General features: G+C 40.5%; 2 protein-coding genes across 5 annotated transcripts in view; one reads left to right on the top strand and one right to left on the bottom strand.

Moving 5' to 3' along the window:
- Window positions 1-787: 787 nt before the first annotated feature.
- Window positions 788-16,451, bottom strand: ANGPTL5 (angiopoietin like 5). Of its 2 annotated transcripts, XM_045892907.3 has the most exons (9): window positions 16,265-16,451; window positions 15,368-15,554; window positions 13,610-13,754; window positions 11,803-11,906; window positions 11,189-11,282; window positions 9,011-9,111; window positions 7,252-7,372; window positions 5,011-5,196; window positions 788-1,534 (listed from the first exon to the last, which is right to left on the bottom strand). In XM_045892907.3, the coding sequence occupies exons 2-9, from the start codon at window positions 15,458-15,460 to the stop codon at window positions 1,215-1,217; spliced, it is 1,164 nt and encodes a 387-aa protein (XP_045748863.2). In that variant the 5' UTR covers window positions 15,461-15,554; window positions 16,265-16,451; the 3' UTR covers window positions 788-1,214. The 2 variants fall into 2 exon arrangements, with proteins under 2 accessions (XP_045748863.2, XP_064431970.1); XM_064575900.1 differs by lacking the exon at window positions 16,265-16,451 and having other exon boundaries at window positions 15,368-15,563.
- Window positions 16,452-20,355: 3,904 nt separating this feature from the next.
- Window positions 20,356-22,444, top strand: part of CEP126 (centrosomal protein 126) — a 94,323-nt gene continuing 92,234 nt past the window's right edge. For all 3 annotated transcript variants that reach the window (XR_010407137.1, XR_010407138.1, XM_045895195.3), the window contains exon 1: window positions 20,356-20,752. Coding sequence is in view for 1 of the 3 variants with exons in the window: in XM_045895195.3 (XP_045751151.1) it covers window positions 20,625-20,752 (128 nt within the window). In the remaining 2 variants the exon portion in view is untranslated. The remainder of the gene's footprint in view (window positions 20,753-22,444) is intronic.

Genomic DNA, 22,444 nt, shown 5'->3' with positions numbered 1-22,444 from the left:
CTCTAAAACCCTGTTTGTTTCTCAGAGTCCATAGTCTCTCATGGTTCATCTCTCCCTCCAATTCCCCCCCTTCATTTTTCCCTTCCTTCTCCTAATGCCCTCCATGCTATTCCTTATGTTCCACAAATAAGTGAAACCATATGATAATTGACTTTCTCTGCTTGACTTATTTCACTTAGCATAATCCCTCATCTTTTTGATCAATGACTGACCCTTGGCTCAGGATGTTCCCTGCTCTTTTCCCAAGGAATACTTGCCGTTCCAGCTCTTTTCAACTTAGTGGAAAAAGTGGAGGGGAGTGTTCCAAGAGCTGCCTCTAGACCGCTGAGTAATGGCTCTTTCTCTGTTGTTCTTCACTTAAAGAAGTCCCTACCATTCTCACTGGCTTAATATAGGATAAAAGGACATAAATGTACAGTACATTTATTACAAACAAGAATAAAATTACTAAACACAATAAAATGTGGAAAAAAGGACTTTCTTTGTGCAGCAAACTCTTATTACCTGTAAAATATTGTGGAATCACCTGGAAATAGTAAAGTATTTAAACCATGTGTATATTAATCTGCACAGTTATTCCTTGTAATGGTCTTCAATAGAAATTATCTGTATATTATAGAGTTGACCATTTCTAATGAATATGGAAATAAATATAATGTTCCCTTCAATTTTCCTAACTATCTACTATAATACATGTTCTTTGAAGAGAAGGGACAGTTCTTTGAAAGGACAACAGACTCCAGGAAGACAACGTGCAATTTACTTAAAACAAATTTTATTACATATTGTTAATGTGCTTAGTAGTAAAAGCATACATTGAGCCATGTTTTATAAAACTCTACAAAAGTAAAGATTTCTTTTTTTTTTTTTAAAGATTTTATTTATTTACTTGAGACAGAGAGAATGAGATACATAGAGCATGAGAGGGAGGAGGGTCAGAGGGAGAAGCAGACTCCCCGCCGAGCAGGGAGCCCGATGCGGGACTCGATCCCGGGACTCCAGGATCATGACCTGAGCCGAAGGCAGTCGCTTAACCAACTGAGCCACCCAGGCGCCCAAAAGTAAAGATTTCTAATTAAACCCCTAACACCTAGATGTCATCTATAGTTAAATTTTGGCTAAATTGTTTGAAACAGTAAAAGGGGAAACCATGTAAAATCCCTTCTATATTATCAAAAATAACTGTGGAACGCACACTACAATTTAAAAGGAGATTACTTAAAATATGGATTGTAAATTCTTCTAATCTTCATTGAAACAGATTTAATCCTGACAGGTGCGTTGTTTTTGGTCCATGTGCCCCCCTGGATTCCAGTTGCAAGCAATTTTCCGGGGAAGTGATGAATGCCATTTAAGTTCGCTAGACCACACTGGCTGAACCACCAGCCGGTGTTGTTACTCAGGTGACTACAGCTTTTCACGGACTGACCCTGGACTAGGCATGCAGGGCGACACCCATCATTATCCACATCCGATGTGCTGAAAGGCATTTCGTTTTGGTTTTCTTCTTTCCTGAAGCCCCGGAAAGCATCACCTGGGTAAAACAGATTTTTTTTACATGGGTACATTTAAAGGCACTTTTTGTAAATTTAATTGACCTTTACCAAAACTGTTGTTATAAAGCTTCACATCTAGAGCTAAGGTTTCGGTTATTTTCTACTAGGTATCGTATTAAAATTTCTCCTCCAGATTGCAATATAGCAGAACCTGGAAATGAATTCCTCAGCATGATAGGCATCGTTAAGTGGATATTTGATGTAAAATTACAATCCAAATGGAAGTTTGGCTGTGTAGACAGAATCAGATAATTTAGGCCAAAAATGATGCTGTACAAACCTGTCATACTTTGGGGAAGGTAATATGGTACTTGGTAATTTAGGGAAAAGAAGAATTTCTATGTAATAATAATACAGAGTACAGAATAAGTGTTCATGCCACTACCGTTCTCCATCGCTTGGCTGGAAAGGTTGCTGCCACCTTTCATTTTTTTTTAAAGATTTATTTTTATTTATTTGACAGAGAGAGAGATAGCGAGAGAGGGACACAAGCCGGGGGAGTGGGGGAGGGAGAAGCAGGCTTCCCGCCGAGCAGGGAGCCCAATGCGGGGCTCGATCCCAGGACCCTGGGATCATGACCTGAGCCCAAGGCAGACACTCAACCAACTGAGCCACCCAGGTGCCCCTGCTGCCACCTTTCAGATGCTTCCATCTGTAAATGCACAAGTTGTTGGGTTTTATTTAGGGGTCACGAAGTTGGTATAAAAACCCAGTTGCTTCCAGCATGCCATCAGCTACACTACTGAGGTGCGCCTTTTCTTCATGGCTCCCCACACAACACATGGAGAGGAGTTGAAGGAAAACCATTTTTAAATGGCTGATGTTCATGTGTGGTATCCCTGATAGTCACCAAAACCTCAGAGTGAGCATCTTGGCCGAGGAGCCCATGTAAGTAAGTAGCAGGGGCAGAAGCCATGCCCTGTTTTACTAAAACTGTATAAACAGAAGGTTTTAATTAGTCCCTTACATGAGATCACACCTACAGGTAAACTTCGCTAATCTGGGGCGCTGGCTGGTGCAGTCCGTTGAGCGTCTGACTCTTGGTTTCACTCAGGTCCTGATCTCAGGGTCATGAGATCGAGCCCTGCATTGGGCTCCGCACTCAGTGGGGAGTCTGCTGGAGATTCTCTCTCTGCCCCTCCCCACCTCCCACCCCCCCCACACACACACGCATGCGCACACTCTCTCTCTCAGTCTCTCTAAAATAAATAAATACATCTCTAAAAAAAAAAAAAAACTTTGCTAATCTGTTTGAAACACTGACGTAAAGTGAAGTTATGCGAAATCTTTGAGGAATCCAAAGCCCACATTTGTTTCATTATGTTCCGAATGTTTGGGTCTTTGAGGAGCCTGGAGAATTTCCCAAGTGGTAGTGACCCATCCTATACCCCAGCTCTGCTTGTTATTAAAGCCTCTTACCCTACACTTCACAGGAAACAAAATGCCCACATTGCAGGGATTTGCAGGGAGAAGATAATTGTCAGCACCCACACAGAAGTTCGGATGAGAGACAACACTTAAGGAACATTGCCTAAATCATGATTCCTCCACAGATAGTTTCTTTGGACAAAGTCCAACCACCAGAACGGTTATATGTTATATGGGCTCCTCCCTGGGTTATATTTAATAAATAATTCTTAAAATATAGTGCATAGGGGGCGTCTGGCTGGCTCAGTCGGTGGAGTGTGCGACTCTTGATCTCGGAGTTGTAGCTTCAAGTCCCACATTGGGTGTAGAGATGACTTACAAATAAAATCCTTAAAAAATAATACTATAATATAATATAATGCATAAGTCTATTTTCAAGACCTAGCCCAGTAAAACTCACTGCCATGTTTCCTGTGAGAGTGTACTTAGAACACGGCACTGTTTTCTCTGAGAACCCAAATAAAGCTCTCTCAAGTTTTAGAATCAAGAATATTTGTCCTCATGGAACAACTGTGTTGTTCAAAAGTTCAAATTTCATATTTCTATTTTTGCTCTGAGGTCAAAATCAAATTTGCAGCTCACCTCTACCATGCACCTGATCACACTTAACCCCCTGGTTTTATCTATGTTTCTATCTTTATGTTCTACTGACAACTTTTCTTTATCTTGATTGTATTATGTGATCATCTGTTGAAAGTTACTTAGCCTTACTGGGAAAATGCAGAGTATTTTCTGAGGGCAGAGTCTGAGGGCTCTGTGGTGAAAACACTTGCACCATTATAAATCGTATCCTCTAGATCCTACTCCAAGAGAGAAACCCACACAAACATTTCCTAACATAATATGTTCCATATTGAGATAGTTCTTTCCACTTTTATAGATGCAGCATTAAAAATCACATATTGTAACTCTTTAAAATTTTCCCTATACATCAAGATTGGAATTTCAGACCTCCACCTAATATCCCAAGGCTAAACCCCCTCGGGCAGCAGGGACTCCAAGCATACCCGACACCTCTTCATGCTCAGCCATTTTCCTCCTGCTGTGTCTTGGCTCAAGCTGTTCTCTTTGCCAACGTTCATTGGCCAGAAGCCTGTCCCTTCCTCCAAGTACAGATTAGTGGTTCTCAACTATAAGGATGCTGACATCTCCATCGTTGGATATAAGTAGCTAGTATATACTTTCAAAAAACCTTCCCCCGTTAAATCTAACATTAACTCCTTGCTAGAAACTACCCTTCCGTGAAGATTTTCTAGTTGCAATCAGCTGGGATCCTTCTCTCCCTCTCTTAAATGCCCAAAGCTCTGTCAGTATTCAGTATTCCAAGTTTTTGGTTTTCTTTATCCTCCCTCTATATTGTACTCAGTTAAAGAACTGGGAACATATCTCACTCGTAAATATACACAACAAACAAGTGCCATGATGAGCAACAACAGGAGAGTTGAATTTGGTATTAACTCAAATTTAAGATTTTTCAGCATCAAATTATAAATTTAACATGATGTATTTTGAATTTCTTAAAAATTACATTTATTTGGAAATGAGTAGATGAATCAAGGTATAGTGAAAAAAAAATACCTACTTAACTAGCTGTTCTATCAACCTGGCTCCTTGCCCTGGCTCATGTGTGGTGAGCTGGGACTTGTGGGCAAGTCCCTTAATCTTAGGTTCCTTCAGCTGGAAAGTGAGAACAGAGATCAGCTCTAACATTCTACAATTTCTAAATGCCAACCTCTCATAACATGAGAATGTCAGCAATTCCTTCCCAGCCTGCCCCATAGACTCTCCTTCTAAAGAGTCAATTGCAATTACACATGGAAAATAGTTTTAAAGAATATAAGCTCTTCAAAATCATGAGATTGTTCAATGATCATAGCAGGGCCTCAAAACTCAGGGTTCTCATTGCTAATCTATTTGTTCTCAGTTATGTGTCCTAGAGCAAGAGAAACGCATTACTTTATCTTCCCCTAATACTGAGTCAGCTATATTTAAATATCCTGCATAATTTGGGGAATAAAAAACTTACCAGCATTTCCTGAATACCGTCCTAAGTGCATCTTAAAAAATCTTGTTTCATCTTCTAGCCAAAAGTTATCATATGATGCATAAGCAAATGTGTCATCTTCAGATTCCAATGCAATATACAGCATAAAACTGGTATTTTTCTGATTTACTATATAAAAAATCTTTTTTAGTCCTAGCCAAAATTCACCTGTTAAAAAAAAAAGTTTTTTAACATATTTTAATACAACTTAGAATAACCTTTTATTATTGAGTGTTTGGTGTTGTTTAGTTTTTAACACTGAAATGGCTCACATAAATTATTTGAGAGACTAGATAACCCTCACTCAAATTATCAGTGTTTGCCTAATTTACAAAATATATGCATATGTATTGTTTGTATATGGACACATACGTATTTGTGTATGTATGTGTGTGTACATGCATACATACACGTGTATATGTATATAAGCATGTTTATGTACATATGCACACACACACACACACACACATGTAATCTTCCCCCTTCTATGTCACCAGACTGGGGCAACTAGACTGTTTTATTTTTACTCTCACCAAAATAAATTCAAAAATTCATTTGACGACTAACTAAAATTTCAAGATCTACCTCAAGGTATGTCAACAAAGAAGCTGTTGAAATATAATGGCAGGTAACAAAATGATGTGTGCTCATAAACGTGAAGAGTTTTAACCTCCAAATCAGCAGCTCCTAAAGAAACATTTCCTGAAAATGCTCAGTTGAAATTATTTTTTTTGTCTTTCAGAATGATGCCCTGTGAACAAGCATTTCTTCGTTAGAATGCAGTGTGTCAGCTACCTACAAATAAACATGTCATGTCATGTGATGAATGAAAATGAATTCCGGGATGAATTAGGAAACAGTGTTGGGACTGCATGCTCTTTGCATGGTCTACTGCGGCTTTGGGCCTCCCCCCGCCCACCTTGGCACGGCCTCTGCTCTAACATACATGCCCCCAGCTGAACCCTGAGATGACTGAGGGAAGGACGGGGCTAGTGGGAACAAACTTCCGAGAGTTGGAGAGTTGGGGGACAGAGTGACAGCATTCACGTGGTTGAAACTCTAGCTAGGGCACCACGTTCCCCTCAGGGCTGACGGGGGCATTCTAACTGCACGCCCACGCGGGAGTGGAAATTACCCTGAAGAAAAGGCAGGAAGGAAGGGGGTCCACTTGGTGTCTCCAGTCTGTGACACTCCATTATAAATGTCTTCGCCATCTTGCCCCTCTCCCCAGCCCCTAATTTGAATTAACAATATATTTTCCTTAATCCCAAATTTGTTTTTTAAACTATACCAAGTACAGTCTGTTCACATGACATATACCTGCCTAAAGACCTCTGTCTCAAAACTCAGATAATTTCCCCGTAGAAATAAGCATCAAGGGAGAAGGATGACAATTCAGAGCCTGTAGATCTATGACTGCTGAAATCAGGAGATAGCACTTGCCAGAAAATTAGAGGTAATGCTGGGAAAATACACTTTATTAACCATGCTCCGTGACATGGCATCTGTCCAGCCGCCTTCCTAACACTTCATTACATGTCCCATGCTTTCTAAAATCATTAGCGTGCAGGTGGGACTGTAGCAAGAGAACTAACACCCCTGCTTACTAAATCCTTGGACGATGTTATCACGGGATGTTAAAGCTTTTAAATTAAAACAACAGTAACTTAAAATAACAGCATGAAAATGATCAAAATCACCTGCAAAACTTCCAACAAAGTTCAAATTCTGCAGTGGTCAGAAATACTGGCATTCCTATTTGCTGGCAAAGGTAATGCTGTCATGCGGGTACTATGTGAACAGATTTCAGAAATTTTTATAAAATACTACTCCCAGGTCACGTGATTTGAATTTGTACCGCTGTGCACCTCAGTTCTCCATTCGCAGAGACATACCACACATGCCAAGCGTTTCAAGGTTCATGACAACCCTGCCCTCCCATTCAGTGTTTCATTCTACAAATAGTTGTTGAGCATCTACCAGAATTCTGCTGGGTACACAGTAAATGCTTAATAATTACCCAGGTTAGAACTTTTCAACACGTATCTAAAGATAAGGATTTCCAGATCCCAACCCAAGACCCACTCGTTCTAAGTAACACAAATGAAGAGAAAGTAATTTGAGAGAGGATTTGCTGTTTTTGCTTGTGATGTGACCTACAGAGAAACAGTCCATAGGTGTCATGCCAAAAAGAAGAAAAAAAGAGGAGAAATAAGATTTGACCTAAAAGGTCGCCAAATCCGTCCAGATAATCACACCACAGCCTTTGGAAATCAATGACCCCGTCAACCCTCTTCTGTATCACGGTCCATCCACCTCCTCGGTAATCCATGTCACACATTACCTAAGACAGACCCAGAAAAGATAAAAATCATATACTATCATTTTCATTCGTTGACATAAAGCTCATGTTTCACCCTGAAGCCCAGAGAAAGCTAAGACAGTTCCATGGAGTTTCAACGCAGTTGTATGCTATTCATATATTCAAATGTAAATCTCTAGAAATAATGCTGTTTGTTTTAAGACAAACCTGCAGCTAAGCTAATGACAGCTCCCTGTGTCAGTAATTCGTTTACATACGTAAGTGTTCTATCCTCGAATTCCTCAACTCCATGGATATTTTTCAGTTGAGTGGTAGTGCTACCAATCTGATGTAGCAGCATGAGGTATCTGCAAATTCACTTTTCCTTTGAATGAAAACACTGATTTTTTAAAGTGTTCATTAAATATGCCCGTGTACCTGTCTTCAATTACTCTTTTCTCCAAAAGCCTGAAAGGCCTGTGTTCAGACTGGTCTCTGCAGACAGAACGGTGTGATCTGTGCCCCACCTCAGCCCGTATCCCTAGCTGCACCTCTGAATGCCCCTAAGAGGACAGCTGGAGGGACCCAGGGAACCGACATGGGGAGAAAATCCAAGCAAGCGTCCCCATCCGAAACTCCCTGCACACGGAGAAAGGCAGCCTGGAGGAAGTTAGGTAATAAACACCTCCCCATGGCTTGAGAAGGTAATTATGCATCCCACTCTTGACAAAATCAGAAGCCTTCCCTCTCCTCGTATGTTCAGGCTCATTTTTGAATCTCTAGGTGAAGCAAGTTAGGTAATTTTAAAATTACTTCCCATCTAAACCCCAATTTTTTGACATCTTGTCAATAGATGAGAAAATAATGTTAGAAATAAATAAATTTAATAACTTCAGGATGAGAAACTGGTACTTTCTACTCAGAAAAATTATGTTATTGTGTAATGAGATTATCAATAAGATGTGATAATGACATCATAAACTTTCTTACGCACAAAAGAGTGAACAGCAAAAATTATATATAAATAATTTATATGTTATTGTATATGTAATATTCTAGGTTAATAATATGACATTATATATATCCTGTCAATAACAGTAATTTCTGATAGAAATTTCTTCCAGAAATCATAGCATAGGACTACTAAAGATAGACATGAGGGTAATTTATCTTACTCAATTTAAAAATGGTTTTAATTTTAAAAAAGGTTTTCTCAATCTGTCTCACACTTTAGTGAAAGGTTTTTTGTAATTATTAATTTCTTATGTAATCACATGAAACCATCTGTCACCTTCATGTATGGGAAGGGAAATCAAAGTTTCTTTAGCAAGTTCCAAGGCAGAGCACCCCACTACTTTCTAATATCCACAAGATAATTAAAGCAAGCATTTATATGCATATTTCTGCCTACTGTAAAGATAATATAAGCTCTTACACCAAATGGATTTACTTCAAAGAGTATAAACATGAAACCTCAAATGGAAAAGTGAAAGACTCTCAAGCTGTTTTACAGGTTCGTGGTTTGGGCAAAGAATTTCAGGAAACCAAAATTTTGAAACTGGAACTTCTACCCATTTATATTAAAAATTTCAAGAAAAAATATTAAAACAATTGAATTTTTAATATTAATTAAGTAGATTGGCTGCTTATCCTGTTTCATATGATAAGGGAAAACTTTACCTCAAACGGGTAACTAGATCCTTCCGGGTAGATTATATATAAACCACTTGGAGTTCTGGTGACAGAGCCAATGGTATCTTTAATATCAGTACAATCTAAACCTAGAAAAGTAAAACCAGTTAGGATATTTTCAAGTGCACATTTAAGCCTTAATCATTTTACTGTAGAGATCTGACAGTGCTCTCTGAAATTATAATTTCCATTAATAATATGATGCTTTTAACTTTTTAGAAATGAAAAATGATCTCTATTTTAGAAATCAGGAGAAAATACTCGCAAGAAATGGGATTAAGGAATTCATGTTGCAATAAACCTTTACTAATAACATCACTGTTAGTGATTAGTACTCCATACTGCTTAAATGTTCCATTTGGGATCCACATTTATTTAATATATTTTATAATTATGCATTCTCTCACCCAATAAATAATGCTCTTTCCTGAATCTAGGCTTATTTGGGGGGCATAATGTGTGAAGGAAATCTATATGAATGGGAAGGAGAAACCCAAATGAGTAAGTAGATTAACGACAGGTGACACATCCTTGACTACTGGAAACTTCAGAGACTCTAGTCGGGAAGCACCGTTACAAGAGCCAAAGGGAGAGGACGAGAAAATCACTTTCTTCACCAAAAAGAAATTATGCTTGAGGCCAGAGCCTGCCCTGCGGCCAATAGTTAGAACTGTAGCATCCTGTAATCACCTTCTCCAAAGCATCCCACTTCCCAGGGGATTGTAAGCATATTATTTGGATATGGATATTACATTTTATTCTAAGACACTTTGTGTTATCTTTTATAAATGTAATAAAATAAATGCAACCCTTACATTGTTAATTACCCAGAGAAACAAACACATGCAAGCCTTTGACTCCAGAACCAGAAGCCTATTAGAGTCCTAGCCCTACTCCTTAGCAGCCGAGAACCCTTAGCTAGGTTACTCAACCACTTTTCTTCTTCTATCGTTGTAACAATGCTGTCTACTTTATAGTGTTATTCTGGTGATTACATAGTGAGGTGTTATATAAAGCACACATATGCAGAAAATGTCTACAAAAAATTATCTATTGAAGATTATTTGTTTCCCCCTTTTTCTCCAGAAGATAACGGGTTTGTTGCCTTTGTTCTGAATTGCTAAGAGACATTCTTCTAGAACCTTGGACGCAAGTAGATATGATAAGAGTTCACAATAAAGGACGGATCTGGGTTGGAATACACACTTCGCTATCACCATCCAAATAAATGTGCGCACATTCTTTAGATTTTTCTGGGCTGCATATTCCTCCTCTGATGATGATCATCATCACAGCAAAGCCTTATATTGTCTTCCTGTGCATCAGGCACTATTTGAAGAGCTTTTCGCGCACTTGGTCATATAATCCTTGCAACAACTGTAGGAGGTAAGTGCATCATCAGTCAGCTGATAAGGAAATTGCATGAGTTAGTGGAAGGCGGGCGGTCCGGCCTCAGCGCCCATGTTCCTAACTACACGAGGTACAATAAAATAATATAAAATAAAATAACATACGCAAGTGCCTGTCTTAAACCTGACACTTAGGAGATTCTCAGTAATTGTTTATTTCCTTCCCTTCGTAAGGAAGAAAGATCATACCCTAGGCCCTCAATCATATTTATTTACTTGGAACTCTTTGGTATTCATTCACATTTGTAAGATATGATACGGTGTTTTCCTTAGAAACCCAGGCCTCTGGGAATTACTATACTGTATTTTTATACAAAAAGCTCTAAATTCCACTTTATTTCTGTCTTAAGTTTTTCTTTTCAAATTTTATGTTCCAATTTGAAATATTTGGAACATATCAAAAGTACTCCACAGGTGGAAAGAACTCTGAAACCTTCTTTTCTTCTAACTGAAGATTAATCATGAATAAAATGTAGGTCAGCCCAGAAACGACATACATAAAACCATGCGGTTTCCAACAAATTCAGGATGTACATTTGGTACAGCATGGCCTTCAGATGCTCGAAAACCTTCCCGACTTAGGAAAGCACATTTGTCCGGGTTGAAGTCTGCCCAGGGGCAGGTAGGACTCCTCCAGTCCATTAGATAATAGCGAGCTCTATTTTATAAACAAAACCCCTAAAGGCACCAAGTTGTCCGGGAAAATCTGGAGCAATTAAAGACAAGTACGAAAAGTCCGAAATAGCAAAGTTCTCACCATGTGACTGAACCGGCCTGTGGGGAAAAGGATCCAGGTGCTTTCTGAAAACTTCTGTGGTCAGAAGGAGAACCCGGTTCATGAGCTCGTTAACCTGAACACACAGGCGCACCTTTAAGCATTTTATATTCGAACAAAACCCCTTCCCCTGAATTCTATAGCTGGCATCCCCGAGCTTCTTACAAACCCATCTCTGCAGTATATAATAATGCCCACTGCCCCCCACCCCCGCACTGCACCCCTCACCCCTACAGCAAGGCTGCAAAGGAGCAGCACAGACTCCCTGCAGGTGTGGCTCCCACCTGCCCGCTGGGCAGCGAGCAGCCTTGCAGGCCCCCAACCTGTCCCTTCCAGCTCCCCCTCGCACACTGTGGGGCTCCCGGTGGGCGCCACTTAGGGCCTGCATCTTTCAGGCAGTTGTCCCCATACACCCACCACCTCCCCAGCACCAGCTCCAAGCAGCTTTGTGTCCGCCTGAGGCTTGCTATGATGCCCCTAACAGAGCAGGCCCTAAACACACACCTGGACGTGACCGCATTGCAAAATGAAATAGCTGTACCTCCAACCATATCGATGAATATGTGCAGTAACAACACCAGAGAACAGATCCATACCTGATTGGATAAATAATCCAAGGAAGTCTGTTGCTCGTCCATCATGTTTCTTAGCAGCTTTTTGGTACTTCGGGTGTAGGAAACAATAGAATTTTGCAAATTTCCTTAAATCATAATAAAAAGTGTTGGCTAAATATTAGATTGTTAGAGAAAATAGAGTGAAAAATCATGAATTTTACATGATCTTGGATAAATATGTAGACACAATAATATCTCAATCTATCTAAATACTCCAGTTAGTATAATTTTTGTTTAACCAAGAAAATAACTGTCTTAACACTTCTTAGTGAAACTATGCTTTCCAATAGTTTAGATGACCCCCAAATAATTTAATCTCATGTAACAGATACACAACATTCGGAATATTAATTCTGACTTCATAAGATGAGAGATACAAAAGCAGGAGGTCCAAAAGTCCTCAATTCTTACCATATAAGGAAGTAAAAGGCAATAATCCATATCATGCAAGTTAATTTTCAAAATAAATGTTTCTCTTAGTTTGTTCTATTACTGCTGCATATTTTTATATAAGCAAATAGCAAACACACATATACACAGTAAGTCTTAGTCAAAGTTTCAGTTGGTTGGTTTCTGATTGAACTTTTACTATATGTTTTTCTTTGAAAAAGTTTTTTTTTAATTTTAAAGCAATTGTATTCTTAGAAGGGTTGCCAGAGCAATACAGATAACCCAAATCGTCGGAGAGCAGGCTTCCGTGGTGTCCCTGGATGTTTCAGTCTGTACTTCTTATGCCCGAGACATTCTCTACGATACAACCCTCAAAATCAGGAACTAATCATACACTATGTTGTATTTCCCAGACCAGTTATAGTGATGATGTCCTTTATAACAAAAGCCTCTACATATATTGCACACAGTATTCTTCAAAAGATTATTTCTAATTTTCACTCTCACAGCAGAATCACATTAATAATCCTTGATGTCTTAAAACCAACCCCACCCAGCTTCATCCCTCTTTTTCACTTTCAGTCTCTCGCTTTCTGTTAGATTCTTCCTGGATTTAGACGTCTGTCTTAAGGGACAGTACCCACGGGGCACTCACCAGCCTGAGAAACCAGAGGTGCTCATGGTGCACATAGAATTAAGCACATAATTTGTCCTAGGATGTCCACCCTGTAAGAGCTAGACTAGAGCATCACCCCCTCCCTCCCCGATCCCCCTTCTTTATCTTGCCCACCATGTGCATGTAATAGACCATGAAAATTCCTGCACTGTTACTGAATAGTTTTAAACAAAAATCAAGACTTAAACATTTGTTTTTATGCTTTGCTACATAAATTGTCTATGAATTTGTATTACACTTGTTGTGGCAGCTATTCAGTATTAATGGATTCCCCCTCAAAACTAAGGAGCAATTTCCTAGTGGCTCAGAGGGAAGATCAAAAATAGCCGTTGGTGGATTGATAAAATACAGCTCTCAGCGCCCTCTGCCCTCTGTGGGCAGCAGATGCCACAGGGCTGTGTATAAGAAGGATTCATTCATTCACTCACCAAATATTTACTAAGCACCTACCATGTGCCAAACACAGAAAACTTCTGGCCTAGGATGATCAAGATACATATAAAATGACCCAAACACATCAAGGAGGGCATGTGATGTGATGAGCACTGGGTGTTACTTGCAACTGATGAATTATTGAACACTACATCTGAAACTAATGATGCTAATTGAATTTAAATTTTTAAAAAAATGACCCAAACAAAGCTAAGGCCTATTTCCTTCTATGTATACCCTAGAAATAATAAATCATACACCCTTATAATTGTGGTCATTTTTAATACTTACTACACATAAAATGTTTTTCTTCTCGTGTAATTTTAATTTTACCATCACATGACTCCTCACAGTCTTCCTTATAAACAGTATCATTACTTTTACTCTCATCTTTTGCATTAGATACGTCTTCTACAACATTAACTGCTGGAGAGTCCTTTACGTTAAAAAATAGAAATAAGAGAACAATATATGAAGTATGTTCTATACATAATACATAATAAATAAGAAGAGTGCATGGAAAAGATGAAATTTCAGGACGTACACAAGGATGATCGTTAGAAAGAAAAAAAAAAAACAATGAACTGGTTAGTTAAACTTCCACAAGTAAACCTTATGGGTAAGTTTTAGGTAAGAATAAAAGTATATGTTAATTCAATATTTTTGCTCTGCCTTCTTCTTCTCCAATTCCTAAGGGATATATTTAGGGTCTACTTTCCATTACATGGCTCCGTGGCCTTGACCTTGAACTTTGGCCCATTCGGTGTCTGATCCAGCGCCCAGCCTTCCCTCCTCCAAGCATCTATCTGGCAGTCTGAAGTTCCTTGACCAGGACTAGGAAGGTTCCCTGAGATATCTACACTTCTATGCCAGATGGGCTTTCTGCCAGCAACCTATTATTAGGAATTGGGGGCGGGAGGGCGGAGGTATGTGTGGAAGGCTTGTTGCTTTTGTAGAAACTAAGCTATTTACAGATTTGAAAGGTCAAATACTCATTGGTTTGAAAGATATCAGTGACAGTAGTAAAAAAGCACGGAATTTTGCAAAATCAACAACAGATGTCATCTTGGAAAGCCAACTACAGCTGCCATTCCAAATGTATTGATTTCTGTTGGTAAATACTGGTTTCCCGATATGAAAACATTCTTTGGTAGAAGTCACATAGATTTAAATAAATGTTATTAAAAGAAAATAGTAACAAGCTTTACCTCCCTTTGACCTGGATATTGAGAGAAAGGTAAAGAGCTAATCATATTATAAAAGATATTTGCCCCCAAAAGACCCTGGCATTTTGTTACATTGACCTATTTTTAACTTCTTGCTCTTTCCCCTCTCCTCCTGTAATAATTGGCATACTGATGTTTTCAAAAACCTAGGTGACAACCATATTTTTTCAGCTCTAAGTAAATAAAGTTTTTAATTTTTAGTATTTTTTAGAGAATTGTATTATTAATATTTGTGTGGCTCTCCTAAAATTTATTCTTTATTCAACCTTAGAACTTTGAATTTGTATTGATACCATGGTGAATACATTGTAAAATATTTTAAAATTATAAACCAATATTTGAATATGTACAGATTCAAATCCCCATCTACTTAGAGTACTGCATATACTTTATTAGCTGTCACACATTGTTTTAAATAAAAGTTTCTAATTTCCTAGGTAACCACTCACAAGACTGTATTTGAAATATAAACACTTATAGAATACTCATTTTTTTAAACAGCAAAGTGAATTTTTTCTTATTACCTATCAGATATTTCATTATCAAAGTTAACCTGAAAGTTGCTGGCTAGTTTTTAACCTAGGCCTGTAATTTCTTTAAAATTTTTTTCATTAGAAATGTGTTAAGTGACAATCCTCAATTTATGGTTTCCTAAGTTTAAAAATAATATCATTTAAGCAGAGTCTCAGCATTCTAAATAAACACTTTAATCTTTCCATGATTACATTGGGTACTACAATTAATCTTTTCAAACTTTTAATATGTATCTTGAAAACAATATACCCATACTTCCTAGCTAAAATAATATTGCTGAAATTCTTACCTTAGAATGATGTACACAGTTACCTTGTATAACTTGTCCACAAATAAAAATAAATGTATTTAAGAATAAAAGTGAAGCTTGAGGAAGATACATTATATTCTTCTTGGAGAAATGAAAAACTTCTTCAAATATCAGTCAGCTCTCTGTTGAAAGAACTGCAGTGCATAGAGTCTTCAGTTGAAAGCTTCTGGAAGGTGTTCAACAAAAACAGAAGCCAATACTTACTGGTTTCCATGCCCTCGTTTGAAACAACACCCTTCATATGAAAAACAAGGTAGCCATAGAGATCCTGTCATTTTTAAGTTATGCAAACCTTTTTTTATGGCTATACGCCTGCTGTTAGAATATAGGCAATAGCTAGATAAATAAGTAAATAGATAAAGCATGAATTTATAAGCCCACCTAATGTTTATGAGTTGGATTTTTGGGGACCTTGGAAAAAACACCTTTGATAAAATATCCCTCAATAATTGTAAACCAGTTTGCATAAAAATAGTAAGGAAGTAGACATGAATGATGGAGTAGAAAGAAGGTTATATTAAAATTGTTTTTACAAAACGCTAAGCAGAAATCTAATCAACGTGGATATCCAGGACAGCTAATTCAGTAAAAAGTAAGCTTCCCCCTGAATTTAGCTTTCAGGGATGGTCATATTAATCACATAAATGCCAAATTTCTAGGACTCTGATTTGTATGTAACATCTATGTTACTAAAACTTCAAAAATTCTGAATGTCAGGGAACTATTATTACTGAAAATTACCACTCTCTAAGAGCTGATAGATCAATGTCTATAATGAGTCTCCAAATAACCCCTTACACACTTCCTTCTCTTCATTATATAAACATGCCTAAATATTCACTATACTAAAATTAAATAAAATAAAAGGATCCAAACCTTTCCTGAGTCTTGCTTCCTGTTCCAGGTATTACGTTCTCCACTCCCTTTTCCCAGCCCGAGAACTACCATAGTGTTTCTGGGGCTAATCATGCTGACTGGGGCACAGTAGGCACTCAAATGCTGATTAATGAATTAATACTTTCAAACAATTAAGTATTCTCTGACTGTGCTTCCTCACCGTCCACTATTAAACCCAAACACTCTTCTCTTACTCTCGAGCCTCTCCAGCAGGCAGCATGAGGCGGCTGCTGGCATTGGCTCTGAGACCAACTCGAATCTTGATTCCACCCCGCCTTCGCTCTGGAATCTTGAGCAAAGTTATCTAGTATCACTATAGCTTAACTACTTCCTCTGTAGAATGAGGATTATGCTGTGGATTCAATGATTTAATATACATAAACACTCAGCACAGTGCCTCAGAGAAAGCAGGCACTCAAATGTTAGGGGTCACTATTATTACTATTATTTGACTTGATCTATAATGCAGTCTAACATTGCTGACATTATTGATGACCCTTATAATCTGTATTAAGAGTAGATGAGCACTTATCTTTAATTTCTGGTTGAAGTCTTAGAAAACTTAATGAATATGGCAGAACTTCAGTAATTTTAAATCAGCCAGATGTTAAAATTCTTTGTTCTTTCATAGCTTTCCCAGAAACAAATCCAGGAAATTCTTACTGGAGCAAGAAAATACTTCAGCAGAAGATGGAAAAAAAATAGCCTCAGCCAAGAAGAAAGTGAAAGCTCAGGAAATTATCCCTCACAGGCTGCTTTGCATAACTCACAAGGTTATTACAGTACGCAAATTAGATAAGTTATGTGGACATGCTTTGTAACCATAAAGAGGTTATTATTAGTTTCTTTTGTAAACAGAACACCATTAACAGTTTATGAGGTATGTTAATGAAGTTGGGTGTCTACTAGGCATCTCCTCCTTAGATCGTGTCCGAAGCCCAAATCTTATTCCTTCCACCTTCAACCTGTTCCTCCCCATTTTAGTAAATGGCAATACTTGTCATCCAATTGGTCCAGCCCCAAATCATAGAGTCACATTTCATTCTTTTTTCACTCACTTGAAACACAACCATTTTACCCACTTGCCCCAGCCATTCACCAATACCTCTTACTGGCTCAAGGTTTAAAATTCTGAACACTTCTGGGGCACCTGGGTGGCTCGGTTGGTTAAGCGACTGCCTTTGGCTCAGACCATGATTCCAGGGTCCTGGGATGGAGTCCCGCACAGGCTCCTGGCTCAGTGGGGGCCCTGCTTCTCCCTCTGCCCCTACCCCACTTATGCTCTCTTTCTCTCTCTCAAATAAAAATAAAATCTTTAAAAATAAATAAAATTCTGAACATTTCTTACCACCTCAATTACCACCATCCTACTCCCAGCTTCCATGATCTCTCACCTAACCTACTATAACAACATTCAAACTAGCCTCATCGTGTCTAGTCTTATCAACTATAGTCTAAGCTTCCCTACCTCAGCTAGAGTGATTCTTTCTAAAGGTTAACTTAGATCATACTATGCTCTGGCTCGAAACTCTCCAACGGCTTCCTCTTCATTTGAGGTTGGATTTTACATCGATTTCTTGAAAACTGTATCAGTCCCTGCTAAATCTGAGGTACGTCCCCAAAGCATTTCTCCAATCTTGTGTATTAGCACACTTCCCTCCCTCAACCTGTTCTAGTCACAGTGTCTTCTTGCTGGTCTACAAACACATCAAATATAGTTCTGCCCTCAGAGTCTTTTGTACTTACAGCACCCTCTGCCTATAATATTCTTCATCCAACTATCTGAACGGCAACCTCCTTTCTTCATTTAGACTCTGCTCTAATTTCCCTTAATCAGGGGCTTTCTCTAAGCACCATATCTAAAATAGAACTATATCAGTCTCTACCCCCCTACACTACTCCATTTTTCCTCATAGTGCTTTTTACTACCTAATATATTCTGGTGGGGAAGAAAAATACAAACTTCATGAGCATAGGGTCTTTGAAGTTTTGTTCACTATTGTATCCCCAGCAGCTAGAAAGTCTTTGGCATATACTAGGTGCTCAATATACATTTCCTTAATAAAAGAATGAATTATATATATTAAAAGAATATATAAAATATTTGTAAAATAAAAATATTATATAACATGTATATAATATGTTATACTGTGGTTTTAAAGTGCAAAAGAATTAAGCATTATATCTAATACAGATGTCTCTTCTGACAAAATACAGAGACTTTAGTGTAATATTCTTTTTTGTTGCTTGAATCATACTTGACTTTCCTGTCAAGAGAAAAAGTTTATAAATTTTGCCTCAAATTATCTATTATCCAAATATCTAATCTTAAAGCCTCTTTTTTTTTTTTTTTTGAACCTGGGACTATACAACTTCAATAAAGGTGGAAACCTGATTAATATTTTGAAGAAATAATTTAAAGGTTTAAAAAAAACAGATCCTGTGATTTAGAAAAAGTAACAGCACTGTGCTTAAAATTTCTTTTCTTCTTGGTCATCATTGCAAAGCAACATTTGAATGAAGAATGATTAATATGAATGAGCATTTCTAGGCACTTGAGAAACCAAGCCGTGCTTCCTAATGCTAATAGTCCATGCAAAGCAAGAAGGTGCCTAGGAGTTTCAAAATGCCAAACTAATAAGATAGCGAAAGTTAGATTTTGAGGAAGTCTAAGCCTAAATACTCCCAACAGCAACTACAATCTTCTCACTTTGCACAGCCTGCTTTTCTTACTCTCTTTCAAATAGGCCCCAGAGAAACAGACTTTTGATGATAGCAATGGGAACAGAATCAAGGTCGACACTGTGGCTAGGCCAGTCCAAAACTTGCCAAGATAGCTAGTGGTCCATTTAGCCTTTCTTTGCCAAAATTATATATTCTATCTTCTTGGCATTGTCCTGAAGGAAACTTATGTGCTTCGCGTGTTAAATCAAAACTGGATTTGCTGTGGCACTTTAAAATCTCAGTCACCAGATGACATTTCAATCTGGATCACTGCATCCAACTTTGCAAAAACTGTTTTAAATAGTTCCAATTGGAAAAGTTTATTTGAACTCCAAAAATGAACGAATTAATTCACAAAGGCAGAGACATTTCAATGCTGGGTGAGTGATTTTTATTTGGCCTGTACATTCTGCTTCCAGTCTGGGAGTTTTTACACACACACACACACACACACACACACACACACACACAAACCCTGGCTGAAACACAGTCGGAATCCGTATGTACTTTTTTACTGAGCTCCAACAAAAACGTCCAGCCTTTTTTTCAAAGTTTCACTCGCAAAGCCATTTCATCAACGGCTCAGAAATCCATCCAGGTTCGCACAGCTCCTGCAGCAACCCGAGCGTGGTGATGGGTTTGGGCAGGCTCTCCCGGGAGACCTGAAGTTAAATCTGGACTTCCTCGCAGGCCCCGACGCGGCGAGCGCTGTCGCCAGAACCTGGCACCACCGGGAGTTGTTGAAAGGCCGGCCTTCCCGGCAGCGAGAGGGCGAGGAAGAGACCGCAGAGGGGGGCGCCTGGGTGGCTCAGCCGGTTGGGCGGCTGCCTTCGGCTCCGGTCATGGTCCCGGAGTCCCGGGATCGCGTCCCGCATCGGGCTCCCTGCTCGGCGGGGGGTCTGCTTCTCCCTCTGACCCTCCCCCCTCTCATTCTCTCTCAAATAAATAAATAAAATCTTTAAAAAAAGAGAGGGACCGGCCAGCATCTGGGGCGGTGAGACAATGCAGAGGAAGGGAAATTTCCACCTCATCAAGCTGCGGGAAGGGACCGCTGCCCCAAGACTTCCAGCTCGAACCGCACAAGATTCGGGGGCTCCGCTGGGGGGCCCCAACGCCCACCGTCCCACCCCGAACGACCCCGTGGCCACCCTCCCATCCCCCAGCACCCCCAGGACGCGCTCCTCAGGACCGCGGACGGAAGACCGCGCCCGGCGCTCCCACGCCACGCAGCTCGGGGCTGCCGCGCACACTCGCTTCCCGGACGCCGGGACCCGCTCCCGCCGCCTATTGGCTGCCCGGGCGTCGCCCCGCCCCGCCCCGCCCCGCCCCGGCGCCCCGGTTTCCGTCGCCAAGGACGCGGCGTCCGTTGGTTGCCAAGATGGCGGCGGCGTCGGCGGGGCCGCTACCGCCCCCTCCGCCGGGGCCGGGCAAGGTCGCCGCCGCAGCCGCCACAGCCACCATCGCTGCTGCGCGGGAACCGGGGCTGCCGCGGCCACCCCTTCCGCGCCCGTGACGCGAGGCCCGAGAGACGGAGTGGGGGGAGGAAGAGGCGGCGGCCGGGGCTGCCATGAGGGAGGCGACAGCGGCGGGCGGGGAGGCGGCGCTGAGGTGAAGGATGCTGGCCTGGAGGCCTGGAGCCCGGAGCGCGGTGTCGGGACGGGGCCCCGAGGGGTCGGACGCCCGCGACGGAGCCCCCCGCAGCCCCCGCGTGGGCCGCGGGCGCTGCCGGCCTGTCGCCGACCTGTATCCTTGCCGGGGGGGTGGCCGGGGTGGCGGCGTGGGCGGCGGGCCCCTCGCCCCTGGGAGCCCGCGGGCGTGGGGCGGGCCGGGCGCGGGGGTGCGCCCCGGCGGTGGGGCGGTGGGGTGGGGGGCTCCCCGGGCCCTGCCCGTGTCCCCACCCCCGCGCTCGGCCCCCGGTTCCGAGAAGCTGCGCGCGAGCGGAGGCCCTGACGGTGCGTGCGGTTCCGGGTGCAGACCCCGTGACAGTGAGGACGCAGGTGTGGACGGAGCTCCCCTGGCCGTGCGGCTCCTGCAGCTGGCCTCTCGGCGAGCCGTCCTTCACCCCGGCCTGGGCCGGCCCCCAAAACTGCGCTCTCAGACGTGTGTTCCGAAAGGGATGGGACCCTTCTGTATGGATTTGATTCTGTTCCCTCGACCTTGTATTTTCCTGCACACTGAAGTCCTGTTACGCTGACCCTGACTTACTCTAAATCGGAACATGGGGAAGGAGGGTCAGTGGCTCGCTGACAAGACTGTATCTTTCCATCCCTTTCCTGAAAGAAATGGTTGTAGACTTCATTTTTTAAATTGATGTAGTAGGAACACTGATTAAACATCGGAGAAAGTATTTGTGAATAGAATTAGTAGCAGCTCAAAGGAACAAAACTAAACATTAATTCCAGAATGGTAACAATGGTTTCCTGTAAAGAAATATAGTACTAAAAACATACTTAAATACTGCCTTATGGTTGAAATTAAGAAAGTTGTGAATGACTATTTCAGTAGATGCCCAAGAGGCTTTAAGGAAATCAACAACTTCTGCTAATATGTGTGAGTGTATTTATATGTAAAAGGTATCTACATATCTATCTTTTGCCAGCTTATATATATACATCAGTTTAAATTGGCATAGAGGACATGGTAAGAACTATGACACTAGATCAAGAATATCATTATATTGCTAATTGGAAAATCGCTTAAGTACCTTTTGGAAGTATTTGAAAGTTCTTAGTGTCTGTGATGTTTTCCATTGGATACATTACAGAGTAGGAGCCCAAATTTATTGAACAAATAACTAAATGGGGGGAGGGAGAACAAATGAAAGAACTTTAGTCAGAAAATAAGCAAGTGCCTTGGTAAAATTTCTGCATGTAATTTCTGAATGTGAATTCAATACTCAGAAACATCCAGCTTTCTGTTGAAGATGTTTTCTTTCTCAAGTCAGAATCCCCTGACTCTAAAGGCTATGAAAGAACAAAACCCTATAAAGTTCATCTAATTAAAATTACCTAAATTTCTATCATTTCAATCTGGAATAGAAATAGAATAAACTTTTCTTTAAAAAAAAAAAAAAAGGTGAAAGGTCTCTCGTTCCCTTCACACTGTGCCTCTTTTTTTTTCTCATAAATATCTCTTCTTTTCCCCTTTCATTTTATTTTAGCAGCCACCTTGCCTGTCCCTTCTCTACCTGGTTTATACCCTGTTCTTGATTACCCATGCATGTTCTCTCACCGGCATCCTTGGTCCTTTGCACCCCTGTTCCTCTGCCTCAACCACCCAATAACTACTAGAGTCCTACTTCTCTACTCTTTCACCCGAGTAATAAAAATGCTGTCAGAGAAAAGTCACAAAACAATACAGACTGGCTCCACACAGATGAATGGTTTCCAGCTTTGCCTGAACAAGAACAGGGATCTCAGTTGTTCCTCTTAATGC

Source organism: Mirounga angustirostris, unplaced genomic scaffold (assembly GCF_029215605.1).
Source record: "Mirounga angustirostris isolate CCGP_5_RB_7025 unplaced genomic scaffold, mMirAng1.0.hap1 SCAF_13, whole genome shotgun sequence".
In the NCBI taxonomy this organism is placed as follows: Eukaryota; Metazoa; Chordata; class Mammalia; order Carnivora; family Phocidae; genus Mirounga; species Mirounga angustirostris.
Note: the sequence above shows the minus strand (reverse complement) of the source record. Positions and strands in the feature narration are given on the sequence as shown.